The sequence below is a fragment of the Macrobrachium nipponense genome, chromosome 33, assembly GCF_015104395.2.
Source record: "Macrobrachium nipponense isolate FS-2020 chromosome 33, ASM1510439v2, whole genome shotgun sequence".
In the NCBI taxonomy this organism is placed as follows: Eukaryota; Metazoa; Arthropoda; class Malacostraca; order Decapoda; family Palaemonidae; genus Macrobrachium; species Macrobrachium nipponense.
In genome coordinates, this window is record NC_087219.1 from 1,722,278 (window position 1) to 1,744,861 (window position 22,584).

The 22,584-nt window shown below is 40.2% G+C and overlaps 1 protein-coding gene and 1 long non-coding RNA gene across 8 annotated transcripts in view; one reads left to right on the forward strand and one right to left on the reverse strand.

The window, feature by feature from the left end:
- LOC135202926 (uncharacterized) overlaps positions 1-2,861 on the reverse strand; it is a 430,846-nt gene extending 427,985 nt beyond the window's left edge. The window contains exon 1 of the long non-coding RNA XR_010311824.1: positions 2,331-2,861. This is a non-coding gene — a long non-coding RNA (uncharacterized LOC135202926). The remainder of the gene's footprint in view (positions 1-2,330) is intronic.
- The window catches only part of LOC135202925 (long-chain-fatty-acid--CoA ligase 4-like), a 285,902-nt gene that overhangs the window by 256,034 nt on the left and 7,284 nt on the right, over positions 1-22,584 (forward strand). Inside the window, exon 1 of one of the 7 annotated variants that reach the window (XM_064232386.1) lies at positions 3,132-3,325. The exons of 4 other annotated variants lie outside the window; for them this stretch is intronic. In XM_064232386.1, coding sequence (XP_064088456.1) covers positions 3,315-3,325 — 11 coding nt within the window. In that variant the 5' untranslated portion in view covers positions 3,132-3,314. Of the gene's footprint in view, positions 1-3,131; positions 3,343-13,547; positions 13,570-22,584 lie in introns of those variants that run through there. 2 more of the 7 variants (XM_064232388.1, XM_064232390.1) reach the window with 2 other exon arrangements.

The following is a 22,584-nucleotide window of genomic DNA, read 5'->3' on the forward strand; positions in this document are numbered from 1 at the left end:
TGAAAAGGAGATCTTGTACCGGAACGTCAACGAAGACCCAAGGAAAGCCTCAAGGGAAGATTCCATGCATGATTTGCATAGCCATCCCGAGCGACAATAGATGGCAGAACATGTCAGCAGCTGTCGATCGCATGTGCGCTCTTTTCTCTTCTAAATATTCTTCGTGGCCCCCCCATCAAACCCCTTCCCTCTTACCCTTCCTTGCACGAGAATAATGTCAACTTTGGCTGGTTAGCTAAGCGTCTCCTACTTCGAGGGGCTAGTACCAGAAAATGGCGGAAGCTACAAGGGACGCCGTGTTGAGTACTAGCCCCTCTGGGATCAAAGTATTATATAGACCCATTTCTATGCCGTTTTGAGTAGTAAAGTACTAGCCCCTCTGGGATCAAAGTATTATATACACCCATTTCTATGCCGTGTGGAGTACTAGTCCCTCTGGGATCAAAGTATTATATACACCCATTTCTATATTGTTTGGTTGACAAATTATTATATTAATTAATATATATCTTCGTACTGCCGTCTACTCGACAGTTACCATACGGTGTTTAGTACTAGCACCTAGGAGTACGTGACGCGTGTACAACAAGACAAAGTACCACCAATAATTAATTTCTGACATGACAGAGACGTGAGTATTTCGACACTCAACTAACAACAAAACTGCAGCCATACGTTGAAGCCATATAGTCACACTCAGTCAGCCTCTACGCCCTTTTCCCTTATCGTTAACGGCTCCAGTGCTGCCTCTCCAATTTGTATCAAAAGTATTTGGGAAGGCTATCGCCCACATGCCTTTTCCCCTTATCGCCAACGGCTCTAGTACTGGCCCTCCGGTTCCATATAATATTTTGGGATGCTGCTATCCCATTACCATTCTATATCTGCTTACGACTGACCACGGTCGGCTAACTTAGAGGTACATTACATAACTCCAGATTCAAGTGGGAGGGGAAACTGTGAGATTTAGCAGGTCGCGAATAACTGTGTTTGCTGCATTTTAGGCAGTTACTGAAAATTTTGTACATCCGTTGTTTCAAAAGTAGAATGAGAAATATTGAATTGAAAATCAGCAGGGTTCGTCACAAGCATGTATATATTTCCTGTCTGTCGTTCATGGCGAATCACATTAAATAACCAGTAATATTTGTCTGTTTGTCAGGTCAAGGTTAAAAGATGAAAGCAGCCTTTGACGTATTACAAAGATCATTTCACAATTGAATGATTTCTTTATAGGTCTAGTCATTTTCCATCTCCCGTTGTCAGGTCGTAAGCGTCCGATGTGCAACGACAAAGATAGTACTACTACTACTACTGCTACTACTATTTATCATGTAATAGTAATAATAACGTAAAATAAGATGCAAATATCATTGTTCTGATGTTATTGCAGATGAAATAAAAAAAAAATAATTCTAATCTATACTACACAAATCGACGACAGAAAAGGCTTGCGAATTCATTTCTTTCTATTCTAAGGTTTGAGAACGATATACGTAGTTAGATTGGCTGAATTAGGTCTACTATAACAATTTTGTCTTATCTGAAATAAAATTCTTAATAGAAAGACAAGATAATGAAAAAACCCGCCGAAGCAACAAGCATAGTATTTGTCAGGCCATGTTCTTCGTTGTTACCATTCTTAAGGGCTGCTTTTTTTTGTGGGGGGGGGGGGGAGGAGTGGTTGGGATGATGATTCGAGAACTTATATAATTGAGAAATTATGTTTAAACATTCAAAATTAAGTTTGACTGAGAATATGGGTGAAATGATATAGCATCTCACCAAATGAGCTGTTTTGAGGTCATAGGCCTAGCATCGTTTTCCAAACTTCATTATTTCGCTAATACCAATCTAGGAGACAGTGTTATGAAAGCATAAATCAAACCAGGATATGCTACGCATAAAAAATGCAACTATTTTTACAGAGTCGAATAATAAGTGTGACGTTTCGAAACTTCGCTGAGAAACCACTTTTTATAAAAAGCCATTTCTTTTTTTCGGCAGTCTAACGTTCGATAAAATACAGGCGTCCTTATGCATCACAGGTAACGTTTAAAACCCGGAACTTTGGACACAACCAGTGTAGCTATACAATCTATAGGCTTAGTCCCACTCACTACTAACTACTAAGCATTTTCAGCAACAAGCACAATATTGCGTACTTTATATTATGTGGCATATATATTAATGATGCGATTTCGAAACTGAAGTAAACACTACGACATTAATTACGACTATAAAACGCTGGACATATAAGACATGTTCATCGAGAAAGCTTTTATGGTATTATAACAAAACTTTGGGTTGAATTCGAACACTTCTCTTACCTGTGAAATGTCGGTCCATTTTCTCTTGTAGATTCCATTTTGTCTTGTTGGCCCATTTCTGTAATCTATTATAAGCTTCTCAACATGCCATGACGAAGACAACGGACGAATAAATAAAGTCAAATAAAAAAAAAAATCACAGGACACTGAAAATGGCGGGAAAACTGCACGCACCGTCCTGGTGGTTGAACTCCATACGTATAAATATCCCCAGTTATTATCAAATTCCTCAGGTTCAAACAGCTTCTGAAGACGCAACACCAAAGCCAGGAAAAAGTTATTGCGAATGTTAGAAGGTTAATGGCACGTGCGCATCGAAATGGCATGGTAACTACTGATCGCTTCACGATGCTCACGTCTCGTCCGGGATGCTGATGGAATGCAAATGGCGGCGTAGTAGTTGTTTCGTCTGACTCTGTCCTGGAATATCGAATTCCAGCTGATTTTCCGTAATACTTCGGCTTACGATAGCCAACTGTTTAACTAAATAATCTAAGTTAGCAAAAATAAAAATAAAATGATACAAAATCACAAAAACAAAATTCTGTTTAGGAAGTGTTGTATGAAATATTCCCAAAATGCGCTGGGCAGTAATCATACTGCCATTGTGGGTTTTGTGTATATCGAATTCCACGGGGTTTTCGTAATATTTCGGCGTACGATAGCAAAATATATAACTTGATAATACAAGTTAGCAAAAATGGAAATAAAATACAAAGAAAAAAAAATCAAAAAACAAAATTCTGTTTAGGAAGTTTTTATAAAATATTCTCCAAATGCGTTGGACAGTAATCAATACTGACATTGTGGTTTGTGTGCATGGAGTCAGCTTCATTTAACAGCAATATGATGTTCACTCGACGATACTGAGCCAGCAATTAGATCGCACCGTGTATGTGCATCGTCAGCTCTTGTAATATGATCAGCGGACGTTGAAAGCTGAATTACCAACCAAATCTACGACCAAATGCGTTAAGAATCAACATGGTTAAGAGGTCAGTCGTAAATATAGGTTAGTAGTGGTACTATATGTTTTCTAATGGTAAGTTGTGAATATATGGTACCAGGTTATGCAATCTAGCCAGAAGCTAAACATACAAACGATATTTTTACTCTGATGAAAAACAGGTTAGATATTTGTGTTAACAATTCTTGATCAAGATAGCCGCTGAACTGAGCTAGGCCTATGAACGAAGTATATATATATGTATACACGCCGCCCACCAATAGTTTAATGCTGAATGCCGAACGTGATTTGAATAGGAAAGTTATTGTGATTGCATCTTTAAAACTTTCCTTATGTATCTGTGGTAACTGCTAATTTATAGTAATTTGTAGTGTGCAGGTAACTGATATTAACGTGGTAAATTTCCCCTCCAATCATCAATAATTGATTGCCAGATTTCCTACAAAACGAAGTAATTTCTGTTTTATATTCTCCCAACAATTTTATGACTGCTAAGAAGTTGCATTTAGGTCTTACTTAGAGAGAGAGAGAGAGAGGGGGGGAGTTTTCCATATATAATTAGTTTACGTGCACACAAAATAATTGGGTTTACCAGGCCGTCGAGTTATTTTGTTTTCATTTACGAGTGCTGCTGTAAGCAAGCCCATAGATATAATCTGCGTTTTCTTAAAATGCATTTGTTCATTTTATTCGTTGCCGTCGAAATGATAAATGGTCTTGTGTCCAATCACTGAATTTTTGTTATTGTTACTGATGTGAATCGAAAGAAAACGGCAGCTCCTTGAAAGAAAACGCAGATGACGCCGTTAGATTTTGCGTGACTGCTCTAATTTCGCAGCTCGTGTTTAAATTGTCTTTGTCGCGTGATTTGACTGATTTTTATGAGCGTTTAAGGGAGGGGCGTCAATTTTTGGGGGGCTGGAGGGTTACTTGCCCCCATCAGGACACTAATGGCCCCCCTTGCCTTTTAAATAATAATAATATTAATAAAAATAATAATAATAATAACATTCAACCGGAGTGTGTGTTGAGCGTCTTTTGAAGCAGCAGGCTGTTTCACATCTTAGTTTTCTGTCTACTACCTGTCTCCTTTGACCATCTCCGTATCATTCTGTCTCTATCTTTTCGTCTTTGTGTAAGAGCAGTCATTTTCCCTTTCATTTCCTGTCATTCTGCATGTCGTTCCATCTTCTCTCTTACTTTACTCTGTTTTTTTCCATCTGTCCATCCGCCTGTTGTGGTCGCGTATGGTAACACTGCATCCCGGGCTTTAAATAGTTACGCTATGTGTAAGTTTTATGTAAATAAAAGGGTATCTGGTTATACATTTGCAACTGAAAAGTGTTTTAATAATTTACTATTTGCGAATAACACCGTTAATATTCGAAATAGGATATTATTTAAAGCTCGGGACGCAGTGTTACCATACGCAAACACCACAGGCGGGTGGACAGATGGAAAAAAACCGAGAATAGTTCGTCTTTGTCTAGGTATTTGTATTTTCATTTTCTCGACCTTGCTAGCAACTTTTTTTTTCTTCTTCTTCTTCTTCTTCTTCTTCTTCTTCTTCTTCTTCTTCTTCTTCGGGCCATATCGTGTTTCAATCTTTGTCCCAAACGGCGCCATCTCTTCCTTTCATCTCCGTCACTTCCCGTGTCTGAAAAAAAAAAAAAAAAAAAAAAAAAAGAGGGAAGACACCACCATCAGTCGTCTTCATAATCCCTCCGGAGCGCTTGCAAGTCCTCGAGCGATAATCCTACTTGAGTAGGCCCCCCCCCCTCCCCCCTCCTTTTGTGGGGGGGGAGGGGGAGGGGGAGGGAAGGGGTGTGATTCCCACGGGGTCTCGACGGCGCCCTTAAGTCCTCTGTTTCGGGAGGGAGGTTGTGGGGGAGGGGGGGAACCCCCGTAAAGAAGTCTGATTATGCCAACAGCAATGGCATTCTCTCCCCCCTCCCGCCACCTACTTCTACCAGGGCTTCTGCAGCGTCTTCTGCAGCGCCTGCTAGATATTGTCGCCATTTGTAGTCCCGTGTCGGACGAGTTATGTCCCTTCTCGAGACCAGCTGTGCCTCCTCCTCCTCCTCCTCCTCCTCCTCCTCCTCCTCTTCTATTACCTTGGTGAGGAGGACTCCTCAGCCATGTTTTTCTCTCAGTACTGCTTCGACGTTCGGGGTTTTTCCCGCTTGTATTTTCTTCGCTTTTTTTCCTCCCAATATTTCTCTTCGTTCTGTCTCTTCTTCTTTCTTCTGTATACTCTTCCTCATCTTATTATCTCTCACTTTTATTCCGCTTTCCTCTTATTTATCTCTCACTTTTATTCCGCTTTCCTCTTATTTATCTCTCACTTATATTCCGCTTTCCTCTTATTTATCTCTCACTTTTATTCCCCTTTCCTCTTATTTATCTCACTTTTATTCCTCTCTCCTCCTTTTATTATCTCTCACTTTTATTCCTCTCTCCTCCTCTTATTATCTCTCACTTTTATTCCTCTCTCCTCCTCTTATTTATCTCTCACTTTTAATCCTCTCTCCTCCTCTTATTTATCTCTTTTATTCCTCTCCCCTCCTCTTATTATCTCTCACTTTTTCCTCTCTCCTCCCCTTATTATCTCTGACTTTATTCCACTTTCCTCCTCTTATTATCTCTCACTTTTCCTCTCTCCTCTTATTTATCTCTCACTTTTATTCCTCTCTCCTCCTCTTATTATCTCTCACTTTTTCTCTCACTTTTATTCCTCTCTCCTCCTCTTATTATCTCTCACTTTTTCTCTCACTTTTATTCCTCTCTCCTCCTCTTATTATCTCTCACTTTTTCGTCTCTCCTCCTAATATTATCTCTCACTTTTATTTCTCTTTCGCTATGTCGTCTTCTTGCCTCTTTCCACCTCCTTTGCATCGTAGTTCCCATAATGCCTCCTAATTATTCTCTCTCTCTCTCTCTCTCTCTCTCTCTCTCTCTCTCTCTCTCTCTCAGAGATCCTCTAGAAACAACAATTCGCTCTTCATCCACTAAACAGCTGCTGCCGCCTGGAGGAATGGCCCTGCATCCTGTTAGTACTCCTTCGGCAATTTCGCTGGTCCTTGGGGGCTGGGAGACTCCCCGACGAGAAGGGGGAGGGCGGGAGGTGGATGGAAGGGGTCAAGATTTTGAGGGTTCCGTGTTGAGGAAACAGAAGGAGAAGAAACAAATGGGGGTTGTGGGGGGAATCACAAGGAATCAGATATGGGCGAGCAGTATGAAAGAGGGTAAATAAATTTTGTAAGTGGGGAGCTGAACATATGATTGAGACTGTATAAATATATTAGGAGGTATGCATATGAGTACCGATTATATATAGCATTATTTCAGTCTTCTTGAGCAATGTGAACAGGAAGGATCGATAATTGAAGAGTAAGTAAGGGGATCGTAACTAAGGATTCCAGTCAGTTCGATGTGGGGCCTTTATTCAGAGGGATGCTTACCATACGCCCCTCCATGATAAACAGCAGAGATAATTAGGGAAGCATGGAATGCCAAGGTCTATCTATAGACCTTGGGGAATGCATTATGTATAGATTGGGGTCCTCACCCACGTCCATTTCGGACATTGTCAGAATGCCGAAAGGTATCAGGGTCCCGTCACAGCATACCAAGTATGATTCAGGTGACGGATTCTCCACAAGTGGAGTCTCTGTAGAGTGTCACTTGTCGATGAGGGCCTCTCCTAATGTTCTAATCTCATGATCCTCGTGTTCTTATGGCCATTGGGTTCCTATGGCCTTTTGGTTAAATATGGCCCTGATCTTTCATAGAGGGTGACCCCCAAGGGTTTTCAGGGCTCGTTATCCAGGACCAATATTTCTTGAGGGTCATTATCTCTATGATATTTAAACCCTTTTGTTTATGTTTTTAGGTTCGTCTCCAACTGACCTGTACCGAACACGGGATTAAAATCCTTGAGGGGTCTCTATTTAAGAAATATCCTAAGGCCCTGATCCCATGTTCCCTGTGTTTCTTATGGCCCTGCTCCCTTAAAGTATTCAGGGCGTTTACGTGATGCAGGAAAAAGTGGTCGGAGCTGTAGAGTTAATTTTCTTATTGTCTTTGAACTTTTAGGCCTGAGGCCAATTTTCTGATCTCCTGTGATGATTAGTCCTATTTTTTTTTATATTTTATTAACTACTACTACCACCTCTGTTCCTTCCAGTGTCATTCATTAAGGTCTTGGTACAACCATGTTTCTCGAGGTAAATGCAAATAGAAACAAAAGCCAGAAGTGAAGAAAAGATAGCGAGATGGAACGAGTACTAATCGGTGAGAAATAGAGGCTGAGAAATATGAGGGCACTCACAGAAGTTGGAATTTGAGTTAAGATTAAAAAGGAGGGATGTATATAACGTATATATATATATATATATATATATATATAATATATTATATATATATATATATATAGAAGGAAATGCTAGTTCAAACACACACACACACACACACACACACACAGGAAAGCAATCATCTCGGAATGGACTACCAGACTGCGCATAAAACCAGGCCTAAGCATTGCCTCGAATTCCTGATAAGATTAGGGAGGAAGAGGAGGAGCCTGGAATAGACTCCGAGTGGAAGATCCCAACTTCCAGTTGTATTGTTCTTTTTATTATTATTTTTTTATCTTCTATTTTTCTTGTTTACGGTTAAATTTCAGTGATTTAATGTCACCAGATAACTTTTATCTACCTGTTAATGACACCCCCCCCTCCCCCCCCCCCAAAAAAAAAAGAAGAAAAACAAAGAATTTTGTTTTGTTTACATTAGTTTTCTTCTCGCGTTTGGAAAGCAATTTCTGTCAGTGTCTTTCCTGAAAAAAAAAAATTAGACACTCAAGGCTTTTTTTTTTATGTAGATTTATAATTTTCCGAAAATGGCAGAAAATTTGTATATGTAGATTTTTTCTTCCAAAAATCGGTATTACGAAAAGTTTATGATATTTTGAAAAAGGAATAGATTATTAGATACAGGGTGTCCATAAAGTCCCAGTACCATTACAGGTATTTATTGCTTGTAACGATGCTGGTACTTATGGACACCCTGTATTACATATATATATATATATATATATATATATATATATATATATATATATATATATTATATATATATATATATATATATATGATATATATATATAGATATATATATATATATATATATATATATATATGTATATATATGTATATATATATATATATATGTATATTATATACTATATATATATATATATATATATATATATATATATATATAATATATATATATATATATATATATATATATATATATATATATAATATTATATATATATATATATCTATATATTATATATATATATATATAGTATATCTATATAGTATATATATATATATATTATATATATATATACTATATATATATATATATATATATAGTATGTATATATAGTATATATATATATCTATATATATATATCACGTATATATATAAATTATTTTTTGAGGTAAACCCATTTTAGTTAAAAATATTTTTTTATTTTCGGTTTTTTTTATATAAGATCATGGAGTTTTTTTTTTTTTTTTTAAAGAAAAAGAAGAGGTTCCTTCCCCCTATCAGGCGACCTCGACCCCCCTCGAGACCCCTTTTCCAACATTAACAGCCGCAGGGTGATTCTTATTAAATATATAATAACTATATTCTCCCCCTTTTTTTCAAGAGACTGTTGTATCATTGTCTTCACGCCTCCAGGTATATATGGGCGAAATATAGTGATATGTTTATGCAAATTGCCCAAACTTTACAAAAGCCGAAGTAATACTTCATAAGACTAATATCACAGAGAGAGAGAGAGAGAGAGAGAGAGAGAGAGAGAGAGATTTGACTGAAGAAAGTAGTCATTTCTGAACATGCGGATATATTAAATAGAAGAAAGAGAGAGAGAGAAAGATATTTAACTGAAGAAAATACTAATTTTTGATCATGCGGATATATTAAATACAATGGAGAGAGAGAGAGAGAGAGAGAGAGAGAGAGAGAGAGAGAGAGAGAGAGAGAGAGAGAGAGAGAGAGATTTAGAGATGACTGAAGAAAGTAGTCATTTCTGAACATGCGGATATATTAAATCAATTTAAAGATAGAGAGAGACGAGAGAGAAGAGAGAGAGAGAGAGAGAGAGAGAGAGAGAGAGAGAGAGAGAGAGAGATAAAAAACCTTCGTAACGCCAAACTGAAAACTCAGTTTACATTTACACTGTACGAACATTCAAGTGACTTTCCATTATCCTGATAAGGGTTGTAAAAAAAAAGTCTCTCTCTCTCTCTCTCTCTCTCTCTCTCTCTCTCTCTCTCTCTCTCTCGGCATTGCAGAGGCCATTTGAGCAGTCATTTGTTTTTGTTTTTTCATTGGCAAGGCCTTGGGTGTCCCGAGTGATCAATAAAACGGGGAATTCTATTTGTTATTTTCGTTCGTGTCTTTATTTTTGTTTATTTAAATCTAGATCTGAGCGATCCAGTGACCCTTGTTGGGCCAATTTCTCCTTCTTTTCCTAAAGATACCGAACGACTGGATAATCTTATCTTATGGAGTAATTCTGGTGCTCGAAGTTCATTAATTAGACAATGAAATTGAAATCTGTTTCATAATCAAGCGATTTTGAATTGTTTTGAGAATAAGACTTTAAAATTTCCTCTTTCAATGCGATTTGCAATTGTCAGTATAATGCAAAGCTGAATTAGAAATCATAATTGTGAGATATTCTCTCTCTCTCTCTCTCTCTCTCTCGTAAGGTCCTTCTTATTACATTTGTATAGCTTCTTCTTCTTTGCCTTTAGCTTTTCTCATTTCTATATGGGGGTCTCTGTTTCTATTCAGCCTTCTCCAACTTCCTCCTATTACATTTGTATGACATTACGTATTAATAATTGTTCTCTTGTAAAAAACTGCGACTATTTAAACTTTCAGATTTGACATATTAATAAAAAAAAACACCTAGGTCTGCAGAATACGCTATCCTATAGACCTTGGGCAGTACACCCCAACGGGACCTTCGGAGCCATTTCGAATTTCATTACCGAAAAGTATATACATACCTATAATATATATATATATATATATATATATATATATATATATATATATATATATATATATTCTCTTGAATTCCAGCACTGCGCAAGAGATAGTATCGACTGTACCAAGGTCTACAGAATACGCTATTTTATAGACCTTGGGCAGTACACCCTAACAGGATCCCCTCAGCCGTTTCGGATCTCAGTATCGAAAAGCACATATATTATGTAAGGCAGGCAAAACCATCGAAGCGCCTCAGTGGCGTGGTCGGTATGGTGTTGGCGTGCCACCTCGTTGGCAGAGAGTTCGATTCTCGGGCGTTCCACTGAGGAGTGAGATGTGTATTTCTGGTGATAAAAGTTCACTCTCGACGTGGTTCGGAAGTCACGTAAAGCCGACGGTCCCGTTGCAGAATAACCACTGGTTCTGTGCAACGTAAAAACACCATACCATCGAAGTGGATTCAATCGGAGCTGGATTCTAGCAAGCTCACAAGGAAAGGCGCGTTGTAGTTTAATTATCTGCGCATCCGCGCTGCTATACCTAAAGGCGTTACTCTTCTCAGGTTCATCTCTCTCTCTTGCTAGATAGAAATGCGCATCCCCCAAATAAAGCGAAGCCGCTGGAAAAGGTCCTTTCGGTTCCAGGGAAGCCGTAAATCCCCGGAACGGCCAGTCTTTTATCCTAATTTCCAGTAATTTTCGCGTCACAAATTAGATTACAGTCGCCTGAAGGAAGGGTGGCCGTTGGTCCTGTCCTAATTGCTCCAGGTAGATGGACCCCTGGATTTGGATTCTTACTTCATTTCTTTTATTCTTATCCGCCTTATTGTTGTCGCTGTCAACGTTACGTGTATATGTATGCGTTCCTGTAGAAGGTGGTTGGCTAACTAAAACATATATATATATATATATATATATAGATATATATATATATATATATATATATATATATATATATATATATATATCTACCTACCTATCTATCTATCTATCTATATATATATATATATATATATATATATATATATATATATATATATATATATATATATATATATATAACTATAACACAGAATGCACACATTCCCATATTTCGGAGAAGGGGTGAAAGTCCATAAAACTTAAGAAATATTGACTGTAAACTTCATCCAGATTGATGGAGAGAGAGAGAGAGAGAGAGAGAGAGAGAGAGAGAGAGAGAGAGAGAGAGAGTAATGGTGTCAAAATAGGAAAAGTTTTTAGAATACAATTGTCCATTACTCTTGCGTCCTAGAAGTGAAGATTTCAAATTCCCTTCTACACATCCCCCCCCTCCCCCAGACCCTCCCCCCTCCCCCCAGACACCCCCCCCCCCCCAACAAAAAAAAAGACCGTAGCCCGTGATCGATAGCGTCTTCCTTCGTGATCTGGCGATATATCCCAATCCCTGTCGTAATGGGAGAGCGAGATTGTATCTTGCCCTGAACGGTTCCGAGGAATAAACGGCTGCTGTTTTTTTTATGTTTTATTCGCTTTCTTTACCACTTTTAACCTGGTAATGGAGAAGGAGTTTGGGGAGAATTGCTCCCGCAAAGAGAAACTGTCAAATTTTCCAAATCGGAGATGGTTATATAGAGAATTTCTTGTAAACATTAGGAACTGTCAGACAGACAATCGCTACAGTCAGCATTTTTATTCCACTGAGACGTTTCAGCTTTAAGTTGTCAATGATTAAACCAAACTGAGTTAATCAGGTGATTAAATCATTGATTTTTTCATTGAAAAAAAACCCATGATTTTTTTTAATTTGAAAGCAAACAAATTGAAAAATAAGGTTTGAGGGGTGGTAAAAACTTAAGCGTAACTATGCTGCAGCTATTTATTTTGATATAAAAAATTGCAAGTTCATAGCTACTTCAGGCCAGGACTAGAAACCAAAAAGATAAATCAATAGTATTTCTGTCATGAAATACATTTTGAGGAAAAAAAAAAGGATTGAAAAAACATCTAACAAATCCAAAAAAGTAAATAAATAAAAATTCAAATAAATCACTGATTTTTTAGATTTATTTATATTTAAAAAAAAATGAAAAAATTCACCAACCATAGTTTTAACACACTATTAGATTATCGGCCTAAAATAGAGGCGAAACACCAACACGTAAAATTTTATACTAGAAAATTACAAATAAAAAATCAATGTTGTTTTAGTTCTAGATGTAACAACGGACGAGAAGTCCTCAAAAGGAATATTTCGATCTTGGGTGGACGCTTGACTTTTCCTGAGTAATTTTTTTTATTTTTCTACTTACGAGTGATCTGGAAGAGAGAAATTTTGAATATCTTTTGGTCTGAATTTTAGCCTGTCAATTAACAAACTTCTCTGATAGAGAGAAGTTTTTGCTATCTTTAGGTCTGGATTTCTGCTTGCCAGCTAACAGACTTATCTGAAAGCGAGAATGTTTTTGCTATCGTTAGGTCTAAATGTTTGCTTGCCAGTTAACAGAGAGAATGTTATTGCTATCTGTAGAGCTGAATTTTTGCTTGTCAATTAACAGACTTATCTGAAAGAGAATGTTTGTGTTATATTTTGGTCTAAATCTTTGCTTGCCAATTAACAGACTTATCTGAAAATGAGAATGTTTTGCTATCTTGTTGTCTAGATCTTTGCTTGCCTATTAACAGACTTATCTGAAAGAGAGAAGTTTTTGCTATCTTTAGGTCTGAATCTCTGCTTACCAATTAACAGACTTGATTAAATTCACGAGATATTTCCTTTCTTTCGAATCCGTTGTTAAAAGATTGACACAACAGCTTATGGCTAGGGGAAAATATTTATTGGTTGTAGTTTTTCATATTGCAAATTGCCTTGCATTGTTAAATCAGTTAGACAACTTGAAACGGAATTGAAATACTGTTTTGATAAATTTCATCCACACATCACTTTTAATTAATTAAGTTCATTATTATTGGCAATGATTTTGCGATGAATAGCTCACGACCTTTCGAAGACAAACTGCCTGATTTTATTGCGTTCTGGCATTGTTTACCATCATACTTGCCCCAACTGTCAAATGGGGTATTTGGGTAGTTCCATTAAGGCGCCCAAAACTGCAAGGATCAGTGACAGGACAGGTACAGGTAGAGAGAGAGACTTTTAGTAGTCAAGCAGCTGCAGTCTCCCTTCCGTGAACGCCGCATTAGAGGCAATCAGGTAAGACTTAAGTACTATAAAGGATTTAAAAATTCTAGATTCTTGATCAAAATCGTCTGATTTAAGCCACATAACTCAACCAAGATACTCTTCTTTTCCTTTATCCTTAACCTGCTGATTTTCTATTCACTCTTCCTATCCAGTTATTAGGCTGATTTATCTATTGTATAATTTTTATTTTCTTGTCTTGTTTTGCTTTTTGTGCTTGTTTTTTAATGTTCTTAAGTCGTATGTTTTATTTGATGTCTGTGAATTTTTTTTCTCTTGTCTTATGTTTGTTTTTCTTAGTTTTGTTAATGACTATTGTAATCACTGAATTGTATTAGTTTTAAGTCGCTATGGTTTTGTATTTTCTGAGTAGTGTTTTTATTGATGGTAACCTAATTCATAAATAAAAACAAGTATTCAATTTGCGAGTGCTACCTTTCTTGAATTAGTACTTTACTAGTATAAAATTTTATGCTTTAGTGGTTTCGCCTCTATTTTAGGTCGAAAGTGGCTTAGGTCAAAGTGGCTTGGTTCGTTATAGCCGAAACGCCCCTAATGGCATTAAAAAAGTTAATTAAAGCACCTGTTTGGCTGTTCCTGAGGAGTAATAGATTCCCTAGGAACCACACACTAGCAACTATTTTGTAATCATGATGGCAGTTCTTTGGGAATAGCAATTTGGGCTGATGTCTTGGGTATGGAGAATGAACTTGGGTAATTCTAAAGAATAACTCCGCACGACTGCAACCCTGGGGGTTAATTACAGTTGATCGCCAAAAAATAATGGTAAATTTTTAATAAGCAACCGGAAAGCTATAGGAAACTGTAATTTCCAAAGAAATGCCCGACGCGGAGTAATGATTAAGATTTTCCTAAACTTTAAAAACTCGCAACTGGAATTTGGGTGTTGGAATCTGGAATTCCTGTCTGGTTTATTGGTTGTGTTGTGATTCGAGCCCCGCTCCATCGACCTTGGTGAAACAGTCGCTAAATTTTAATGCTTTTAATAATTTTCTAAAACATATATATATTTTTTTAAAAATTCACATCTACAATTCTTCCAATTTATGTTTTATACACACCATAATCTGTTTACATAAGAATAATCAGTAAATATATAAAAAAAGATTAACATATTGTGGAGTAAAAAATAAATTACACTTATCTCCAAGTACTTTTAAAAACATAACTTGTTTTGAACATTCATTCTACTTTTTATAAATGAAATCATACTTAAACTCATCTGCTAAGGGCATTTCTTTATGAAGATACTAAATTCCTGTTATATATCGACTTATTAAGATCATAGCAAAGTCTGGTGGACCCGGAACTACAGTGTATACCTGAATCACTGAGGCTGGAAACGTTCCCCAAACGCCTAAGATCACACCCTTTATCTTACAATCAAACGTTCAGTCCTACCCTCATTATATTTTAACTATGTCATTTCCATCCATTTAATATTCTTGAAACCTCATTTTATCAGCTACGACTAAGAATCAGTCTCCAAGTAATTGTCATTTCCATCCATTTAATATTCTTGAAACCTCATTTTATCAGCTACGACTAAGAATCAGTCTCCAAGTAATTGTCATTTCCATCCATTTAATATTCTTGAATCCTCGTTTTATCTGCTACGACTAAGAATCAGTCTCCAAGTAATTGTCATTTCCATCCTTTTAATATTCTTGAATTCTCATTTTTATACATTCAACTTCCCTGCCAGATATATACTTAGCTATAGACTCCGTCGTCTCCGACAGAATTTCAAATTTCGCGGCACACGCTACAGGTAGGTCAGGTGATCTACCGCCCTGCCCTGGGTGGCAGGACTAGGAACCATCCCCGTTTTCTAATCAGAATTCTTCTGTCGCCCGGACCATCAACATTGTTGTTGGTTCCTCTCGATTGGTTTTTCTTTTTTCACCGGCAATTGATCTTCTTGACCGACTTTTGGTGACGTATCTGGATTGTTGGATTGGCATACGCTTTTGTGGACTGTTTTGTGGACTTGATTTTGGAATTTTCTTTAATAATGTCTGACTCTGGTATGGTTGTGAGACGTTGTGTGAATGTAGGCTGTAAGGTGAGGTTGCCGAAAGCTTCGGTAGACCCTCACACGGTATGCAAGAGGTGCAGGGAGTATGAATGTTCTTTTACTAATACTTGTAAGGAATGTGAGAACTTGAGTGAGAACGAATGGAAGAATCTAACTAATTATTTAAAAAAGTTAGAAAGAGAAAGAGTGAGGAAGGCTTCTCATAGAAGTTTAAGTGGTTCTAGATCTGAACTAATTCCAAGCTTGGGATCTTCCCCAAGGGTAAGTATTGCTACTTCTCCTTCCATTGCAGCCCCTTCTCCTATTGCAGAACCTGTAGATCCAGCAAAAGAACTTGCGGATCTAAAAGCAGCCTTCAAGTTGATGGAAAACAAAAATGGCTGCCATACAAGGTAAGGCTAGTGATTTTTCAGTGGACAAGTGATATGAGTGTCCCCAGTGTAGTGGAGGGGGCATCTGGTCGGCTCAGCAACGCTCCTAGGTCTAGACCTCTTCCAAGCTCACATGCCCAGAGGAGAAGGAATGTCGAAAGCCGAAAGGAGGTTGTGGAGAATCCCCACCGATCAGGTGTCCCTTCGGCGGTTTCTGTGACACCCCAGACTGCCAAGGACCGCTATTGTAAAAGCGTCCTACGTGAGTGTTTCTCGTCGTCGGGATCTTCATCACCGAGACGTGATTGGAGAGATTCAGATCGATCTCGGCCTCTCAAGAGGAGTTGGAAGGCTCCGAATATTGACTCGAGCCCTGAAAACTTCCCTGAGGAGTCTCCATCGGGAGTGAAGAAGGCAAGAAGAGCCATTCTTTCAACCAGAGTGAGAAGGAGGCAGGAGGTGGAGACTATGGACTCCTCCCCTCCTCCTTCCCCTCCTCCCGAAGAGGATAAAGAGGAGGCTACAAAGAGGTTCATGATGGCGATGCAGGAACAGATTTCGTCGTTTGTAGGAGTCCTGTCAAAAGAGCCTCCTAGAAGGAAAGACACTTCCCTTCCTATTAAAAGATCCTCCAGACGTATGGAGGTATCTGCCTCCAGGATCGATACTCCTACTCGAGGTGAGGTTTCCGGTACGATCCTGGATGAAACGATCAGACGTCTGGCACCGGCCAGGAGTGAGGAGTCACCCAGGAGGCAGGAACCAAGAGCCAGGAGTGAGGAGTCAACCAGGAGGCAGGAGCCCAGAGCCAGGAGTGTAGAGGCATCCAGGCAAGAGGCAAGAGCAGGAGGCAAGGAGGCAGGAGCAAGGAGGCCAGGAGGCAAGAGGCAGGAGGCAGGAGCCAAGAGGCAGGAGCCAGGAGCCAGGAGGCCAGGAGTCAGGAGGCAGGAGTAGGATCCGGAGTCAGGAGGCAGGAGTCCGGAGTCCGGAGTCAGGAGGCAGGAGTCAGGAGGCAGGAGTCAGGAGCCAGGAGTCAGGAGGTCAGGAGGAGGCGAAGAGTCAAGAGCCAGGAGGCAAGAGTCGGGGACTCGTTCCTGGAGGTTATGACTCTTCTCCAAATAGGAGCTCCTCTCCTTCAGAACATAGGAGGTCTTGGAAGGACTCTCCCTCCAAACGTGAACTTTCTCCTTCGTCTGATCGAGGGTTAGACGAGTTGTCTGATGACGAACCTCCTGCTAATGAGGGACTTTCTAGTTATAAAGTCTTAGCCTCATTACTACTTCAAGAGTTTGGAGATTCTCTTAGTCCGGCGGCTCCTCCTTCTCCTCGTTCGCTCTTTTCGAGCTCAGCTACGGCTAAATCGTCGGCCTTTTTAAAAATGAAGCCTGCGATATCTATGAAGAAGGCACTCCATTCTTTAGATTCTTGGATGGACAAGAAGAAGGAGTTAGGAAAGACGGTATTCTGCATGCCTCCTTCCAGATTGCACGGGAAGAGAGGTATTTGGTATGGGACAGGAGAGACTATGGGTCTTTCTCTACCTGCCTCTGCAGATGCCGACTTTTCCAATTTAGTGGAGGCCTCTAGACGTCACTCCTTAGGATCGGTCAGAGCGACGTGGAGCACTTCAGAGTTGAACCACTTTCTAAAGGGACTTTTTGTCACTTTAGAGGTGTTCAATTTTCTGGATTGGTCACTCGGAGTTCTGGCCAACAAATCTAAGGATCCGGAGTTTCTGAAAAAACCCAGAAATTCTCCATAGCGTCCTGTCCTGCATGGACAAGGCAGTACAGGACGGTTCGGGTGAAGTGGCTTCCCTTTTTGGTGCTGGTCTCCTGAAAAAGAGATCAGTTTATGGATCCCTATTATCGAAAGGGGTTTCTCCGAGCCAGAGGACTGCCTTACTGTTCGCCCCTCTATCAGATCATCTGTTTCCTTCTCAGTTAGTGAAGGATATATCTCGCTCGCTAACTGAGAAGGCGACACAAGACCTACTAACGCAAACGTCCAAGAAAGGACGCCCTGTAGTGTCGACGATTAAGAAGGAATCTCGTCCTCCTCAGCAGCCCTTTCGTGGAGGTGCAGCGGCTCGTCCCCCTGCCAGAAAGAAGAGCTCTGAAAAGAGAGGAAGGTCTTCATTTAGGCCCTTCAAGAAATCAAAGTGACTTGTTGCTCCTCCAAGCACCAGTGGGCGCCAGACTCCTGAACTTTGCAGGAGTATGGGCAAAAAGGGGAGCCGACCCTTGGTCAGTGTCGGTCCTGAAGAAGGGATATGTAATCCCCTTCGACGACAGCCCGCCCCTAACATCTACGCCTCGGGAACTGTCAGCGAGGTACAGAGACCCGTTAATGAGAAAGACTCTCCTTCAAATGGTGGAGCAAATGTGGGAAAAAGAGGCCATCGAACTTGTGCAGGATCCACACTCCCCGGGATTTACAATCGCCTTTTTCTAGTACCAAAGGCATCGGGGGGGGTGGAGGCCAGTTCTGGACGTAAGCGCTCTGAATCGCTTCGTACAGAAAAAGAAGTTTCGCATGGAAACGTCCGCCTCTGTAATGTCGGCTCTTCGTCCAGGAGATTGGATGGTCTCTCTGGACCTGCAAGACGCATATTTCCACGTTCCCATTCACCATTTGTCAAAGAAATATCTTCGCTTTGTGATAGGAGACAAGATCTTTCAGTTCAGGGCTCTGTGCTTCGGTCTGTCTACAGCCCCACAAGTATTCACCAACCTGATGGCGAATGTAGCAAGATGGCTTCACCTAGAGGGGATAAACATCTCCTCTACTTGGACGACTGGCTGATCAGGGCCAAGTCGAAGATTCAGTGCTTGGAGGACTTAGAAGTAACAAGGAACATGATAGATTCGCTAGGGTTGCTCGTCAACCTCGAGAAGTCACAACTGAATCCCCAGCCAGAACTTGGTCTATCTGGGGATTCAGATGGATTCTCGGGGTTTTCGGGTATATCCTTCGCGAGAAAGAATCGCTCGAGGTTTGTCGAGAATCTCGAGTTCTTAGAGAGAAAGAACAGCTCAGCGAGGGATTTCCTGAGCCTTTTAGGGACCCTGTCCTCATTGGAAAAGTTCTTCTCGCTAGGGAGACTTCACCTTCGCCCTCTTCAGTTTTTCCTCAAAGAGGTGTGGAGTTGGAAGACGGGTTCAACTCTCGGACATCTTCCAACTTCCACAAGAAGTAAAAGATCAATCTGAAGTGGTGGATCCCTCCGCTTCAAAAGAACGAAGGCGTATCGCTTGCTCTGCAGAACCCAGACAAGTGTTATTTACCGACGCTTCGGAGTCGGGATGGGGAGCGACGCTAGGAGCAAGGGAGGTGTCAGGCACCTGGACAAAGGAACAGGTGTCCTGGCACATCAATTGCAAGGAACTTGTGGCCATACACCTAGCCTTAAAGTTTCTTCGAAGAGATAGTCAGAGACGGGGTGATACAGATAAACTCGGACAACACCACGGCTCTGGCTTACATACGCAAGCAAGGAGGCACGCACTCTTTCTCCCTCTATCAGTTGACAAGACACCTGTTAACCTGGACGGAAGAAAGAGGCATAACTCTCCTCACAAGGTTTGTTCAAGGGATCAAGAATGTGAGAGCGGACAGGCTGAGCAGGAGAAATCAGGTCCTTCCCACAGAATGGACTCTACACGAAGAAGTGTGTCGAAGTCTTTGGTCCCTGTGGGGGAGACCTCACATAGACCTGTTTGCGACGTTCCTCTCCAAAAGAATAGAGATCTTTTGCTCTCTAGTGGAAGATCCGAGAGCCTTCGCAATAGACGCGTTTCTCATGGATTGGTCGGGTGTGGACGCATACGCCTTTTCCCCGTTCAAATCCTGGGGGAAGTGCTCAGGAAGTTCGTAGCTTCGAAGAGCACGAAGTTGACACTCATAGCCCCATTTTGGCCAGCCCAGGAATGGTTCACGGAGGTACTGGAGTGGATAGTGGACTTCCCCAGATCGCTTCCAAACAGACACGATCTACTCAGACAACCACACTTCGAGAGGTTTCATCACAACCTCCCAGGTCTCGCTCTGACTGCCTTTCGACTATCGAAAGACTTGTCAGAGCGAGAGGCTTTTCTCGCAAGGCTGCGGGCTCTATCGCTAGAGCCCGCAGAGCTTCGACGAGAAGAGTATACCAGTCAAAGTGGGAAGTCTTTAGGAGGTGGTGTAAGGGTCAGAAGCTGTCCTCCTCCAGTACCTCTATAGTGAATATTGCCGATTTCCTCCTCTTTCTGAGAGAGGAATCACACCTATCTGTCTCGACAATAAAAGGATACAGAAGCATGCTGTCTTCAGTATTCAGGAATCGAGGCCTGGACATTGCTAACGACAAAGATCTACACGATCTAATTAGATCTTTTGAGACTTCGAAAGCAGCTACTCCTAGAACACCTAGTTGGAATCTAGACGTGGTCCTGAAATTCCTTTCATCGGATAAATTCGAGCCTTTACATCTGGCGTCCTTCCGCGACGTCACTAGGAAATGCTTGTTCCTAGTGGCTCTCGCTACAGCCAAGAGGACGAGCGAATTACACGCTCTGGATTCCACGGTGGGGTTTAAAGGAGATGCTGCCATCTGTTCTTTCCAGACAATGTTTCTGGCAAAGAACGAAAACCCATCAAAACCTTGGCCCAGAAGTTTTGAGGTAAAAGGCCTATCTAACCTTGTAGGCAGAGAGATAGAGAGATCTCTCTGTCCAGTGAGAGCTCTTAAATACTATTTAGAGAGGAAGAGACAGATGGGAGCTTGTTCAACAAGGTCTTTGGTGTGCGGTGAAGAACCCCAAAAGACTCATGTCCAAGAACGCCTTGGCTTTCTTTGTGAGAAGCGTTATTACGGACGCTCACAAGAACTGCTCGGAGGAATCCTTCGGTCTTCTAAAGGTCAAGACTCATGAAGTGAGGGCAGTAGCAACGTCTTTGGCGTTCCAAAAGAATATGTCTCTAAAGAATATCATTGAGACTACATATTGGAGGTGCAATTCAGTGTTTGCATCTCATTATCTGAAGGATGTAAGAGTGACCTATGAGAAGTGCTTCTCGCTAGGTCCTTTTGTATCAGCAGATACAGTACTGGGTCTTGGAGCAAAGACTGATCCTTAATTTTGTGTTTTTTATCGTACATAAACCCTCTTGTCAGATATGTGCTTGGTTTTCTAGTAGCAAGCTCACTACTGTCGCACGGGAGCAGAGTGTCATTGCTGGTAGGGGATCAAGGGTATGTATGACTAGTAGGGGAGTACAAAATTTTTTTTTTGTATATTTTGTAATGAAAGTGTAATTATGTTTCGAGTTTTTGGTTGTTTGTAAGGAGTTCGGGGATAACTCCTTACAATCTTAGAACTAACATGGATGTTAGGATCAGGTGATCGGGATCGGTTTTGTGCTCCTTGAACAAGGTGTATTGTCATGTTAGTGGAATAGCACCCAATGACAAAGGCCTTTAGGCTCTGCCGAGTAAGTGGATAAGATCATTATCTCGCTGAGGCTCTTGAGGCTAAGCAGACTCCAAGGCAGTAGCCGCGAAGTCTTCAGTCTAATAAGGTAGGAACCAAGGTTTATTAATACCTACAACATATGTTGTTTACCTGTCTATTTCAGTAGTTAGCTGTCTCTTACCCACCACCAATGGGTGCTAATCAGCTAAGTATATATCTGGCAGGGAAGTTGAATGTATAAAAATGATATTGTCATGTTACAATAAAGTTTTATACATACTTACCTGACAGATATATACGATTAATGGCCCACCCAGCCTCCCCGCAGGAGACAGGTGGAAGAGAAGAATTCTGATTAGAAAACGGGGATGGTTCCTAGTCCTGCCACCCAGGGCAGGGCGGTAGATCACCTGACCTACCTGTAGCGTGTGCCGCGAAATTTGAAATTCTGTCGGAGACGACGGAGTCTATAGCTAAGTATATATCTGTCAGGTAAGTATGTATAAAACTTTATTGTAACATGACAATATCATTTTATCTGCTACGACTAAGAATTGGTCTCCAAGTAATTGTCATTTCCATCCTTTTAATATTCTTGAATTCTCATTTTATCTGCTACGACTAAGAATTGGTCTCCAAGTAATTGTCATTTCCATCCATTTAATATTCTTGAATCCTCATTTTATCTGCTACGACTAAGAATCAGTCTCCAAGTAAATGTCATTTCCATCCACTTAATATTCTTGAAACCTCATTTTATCAGCTACGACTAAGAATCAGTCTCCAAGTAATTGTCATTTCCATCCTTTTAATATTCTTGAATTCTCATTTTATCTGCTACGACTAAGAATTGGTCTCCAAGTAATTGTCATTTCCATCCTTTTAATATTCTTGAATTCTCATTTTATCTGCTACGACTAAGAATTGGTCTCCAAGTAATTGTCATTTCCATCCATTTAATATTCTTGAATCCTCATTTTATCTGCTACGACTAAGAATCAGTCTCCAAGTAAATGTCATTTCCATCCACTTAATATTCTTGAAACCTCATTGTATCTGCTACGACTATGAATCAGTCTCCAAGTAATTGTCATTTCCACCCATTTAATATTCTTGAAACCTCATTTTATATGCAAAACTA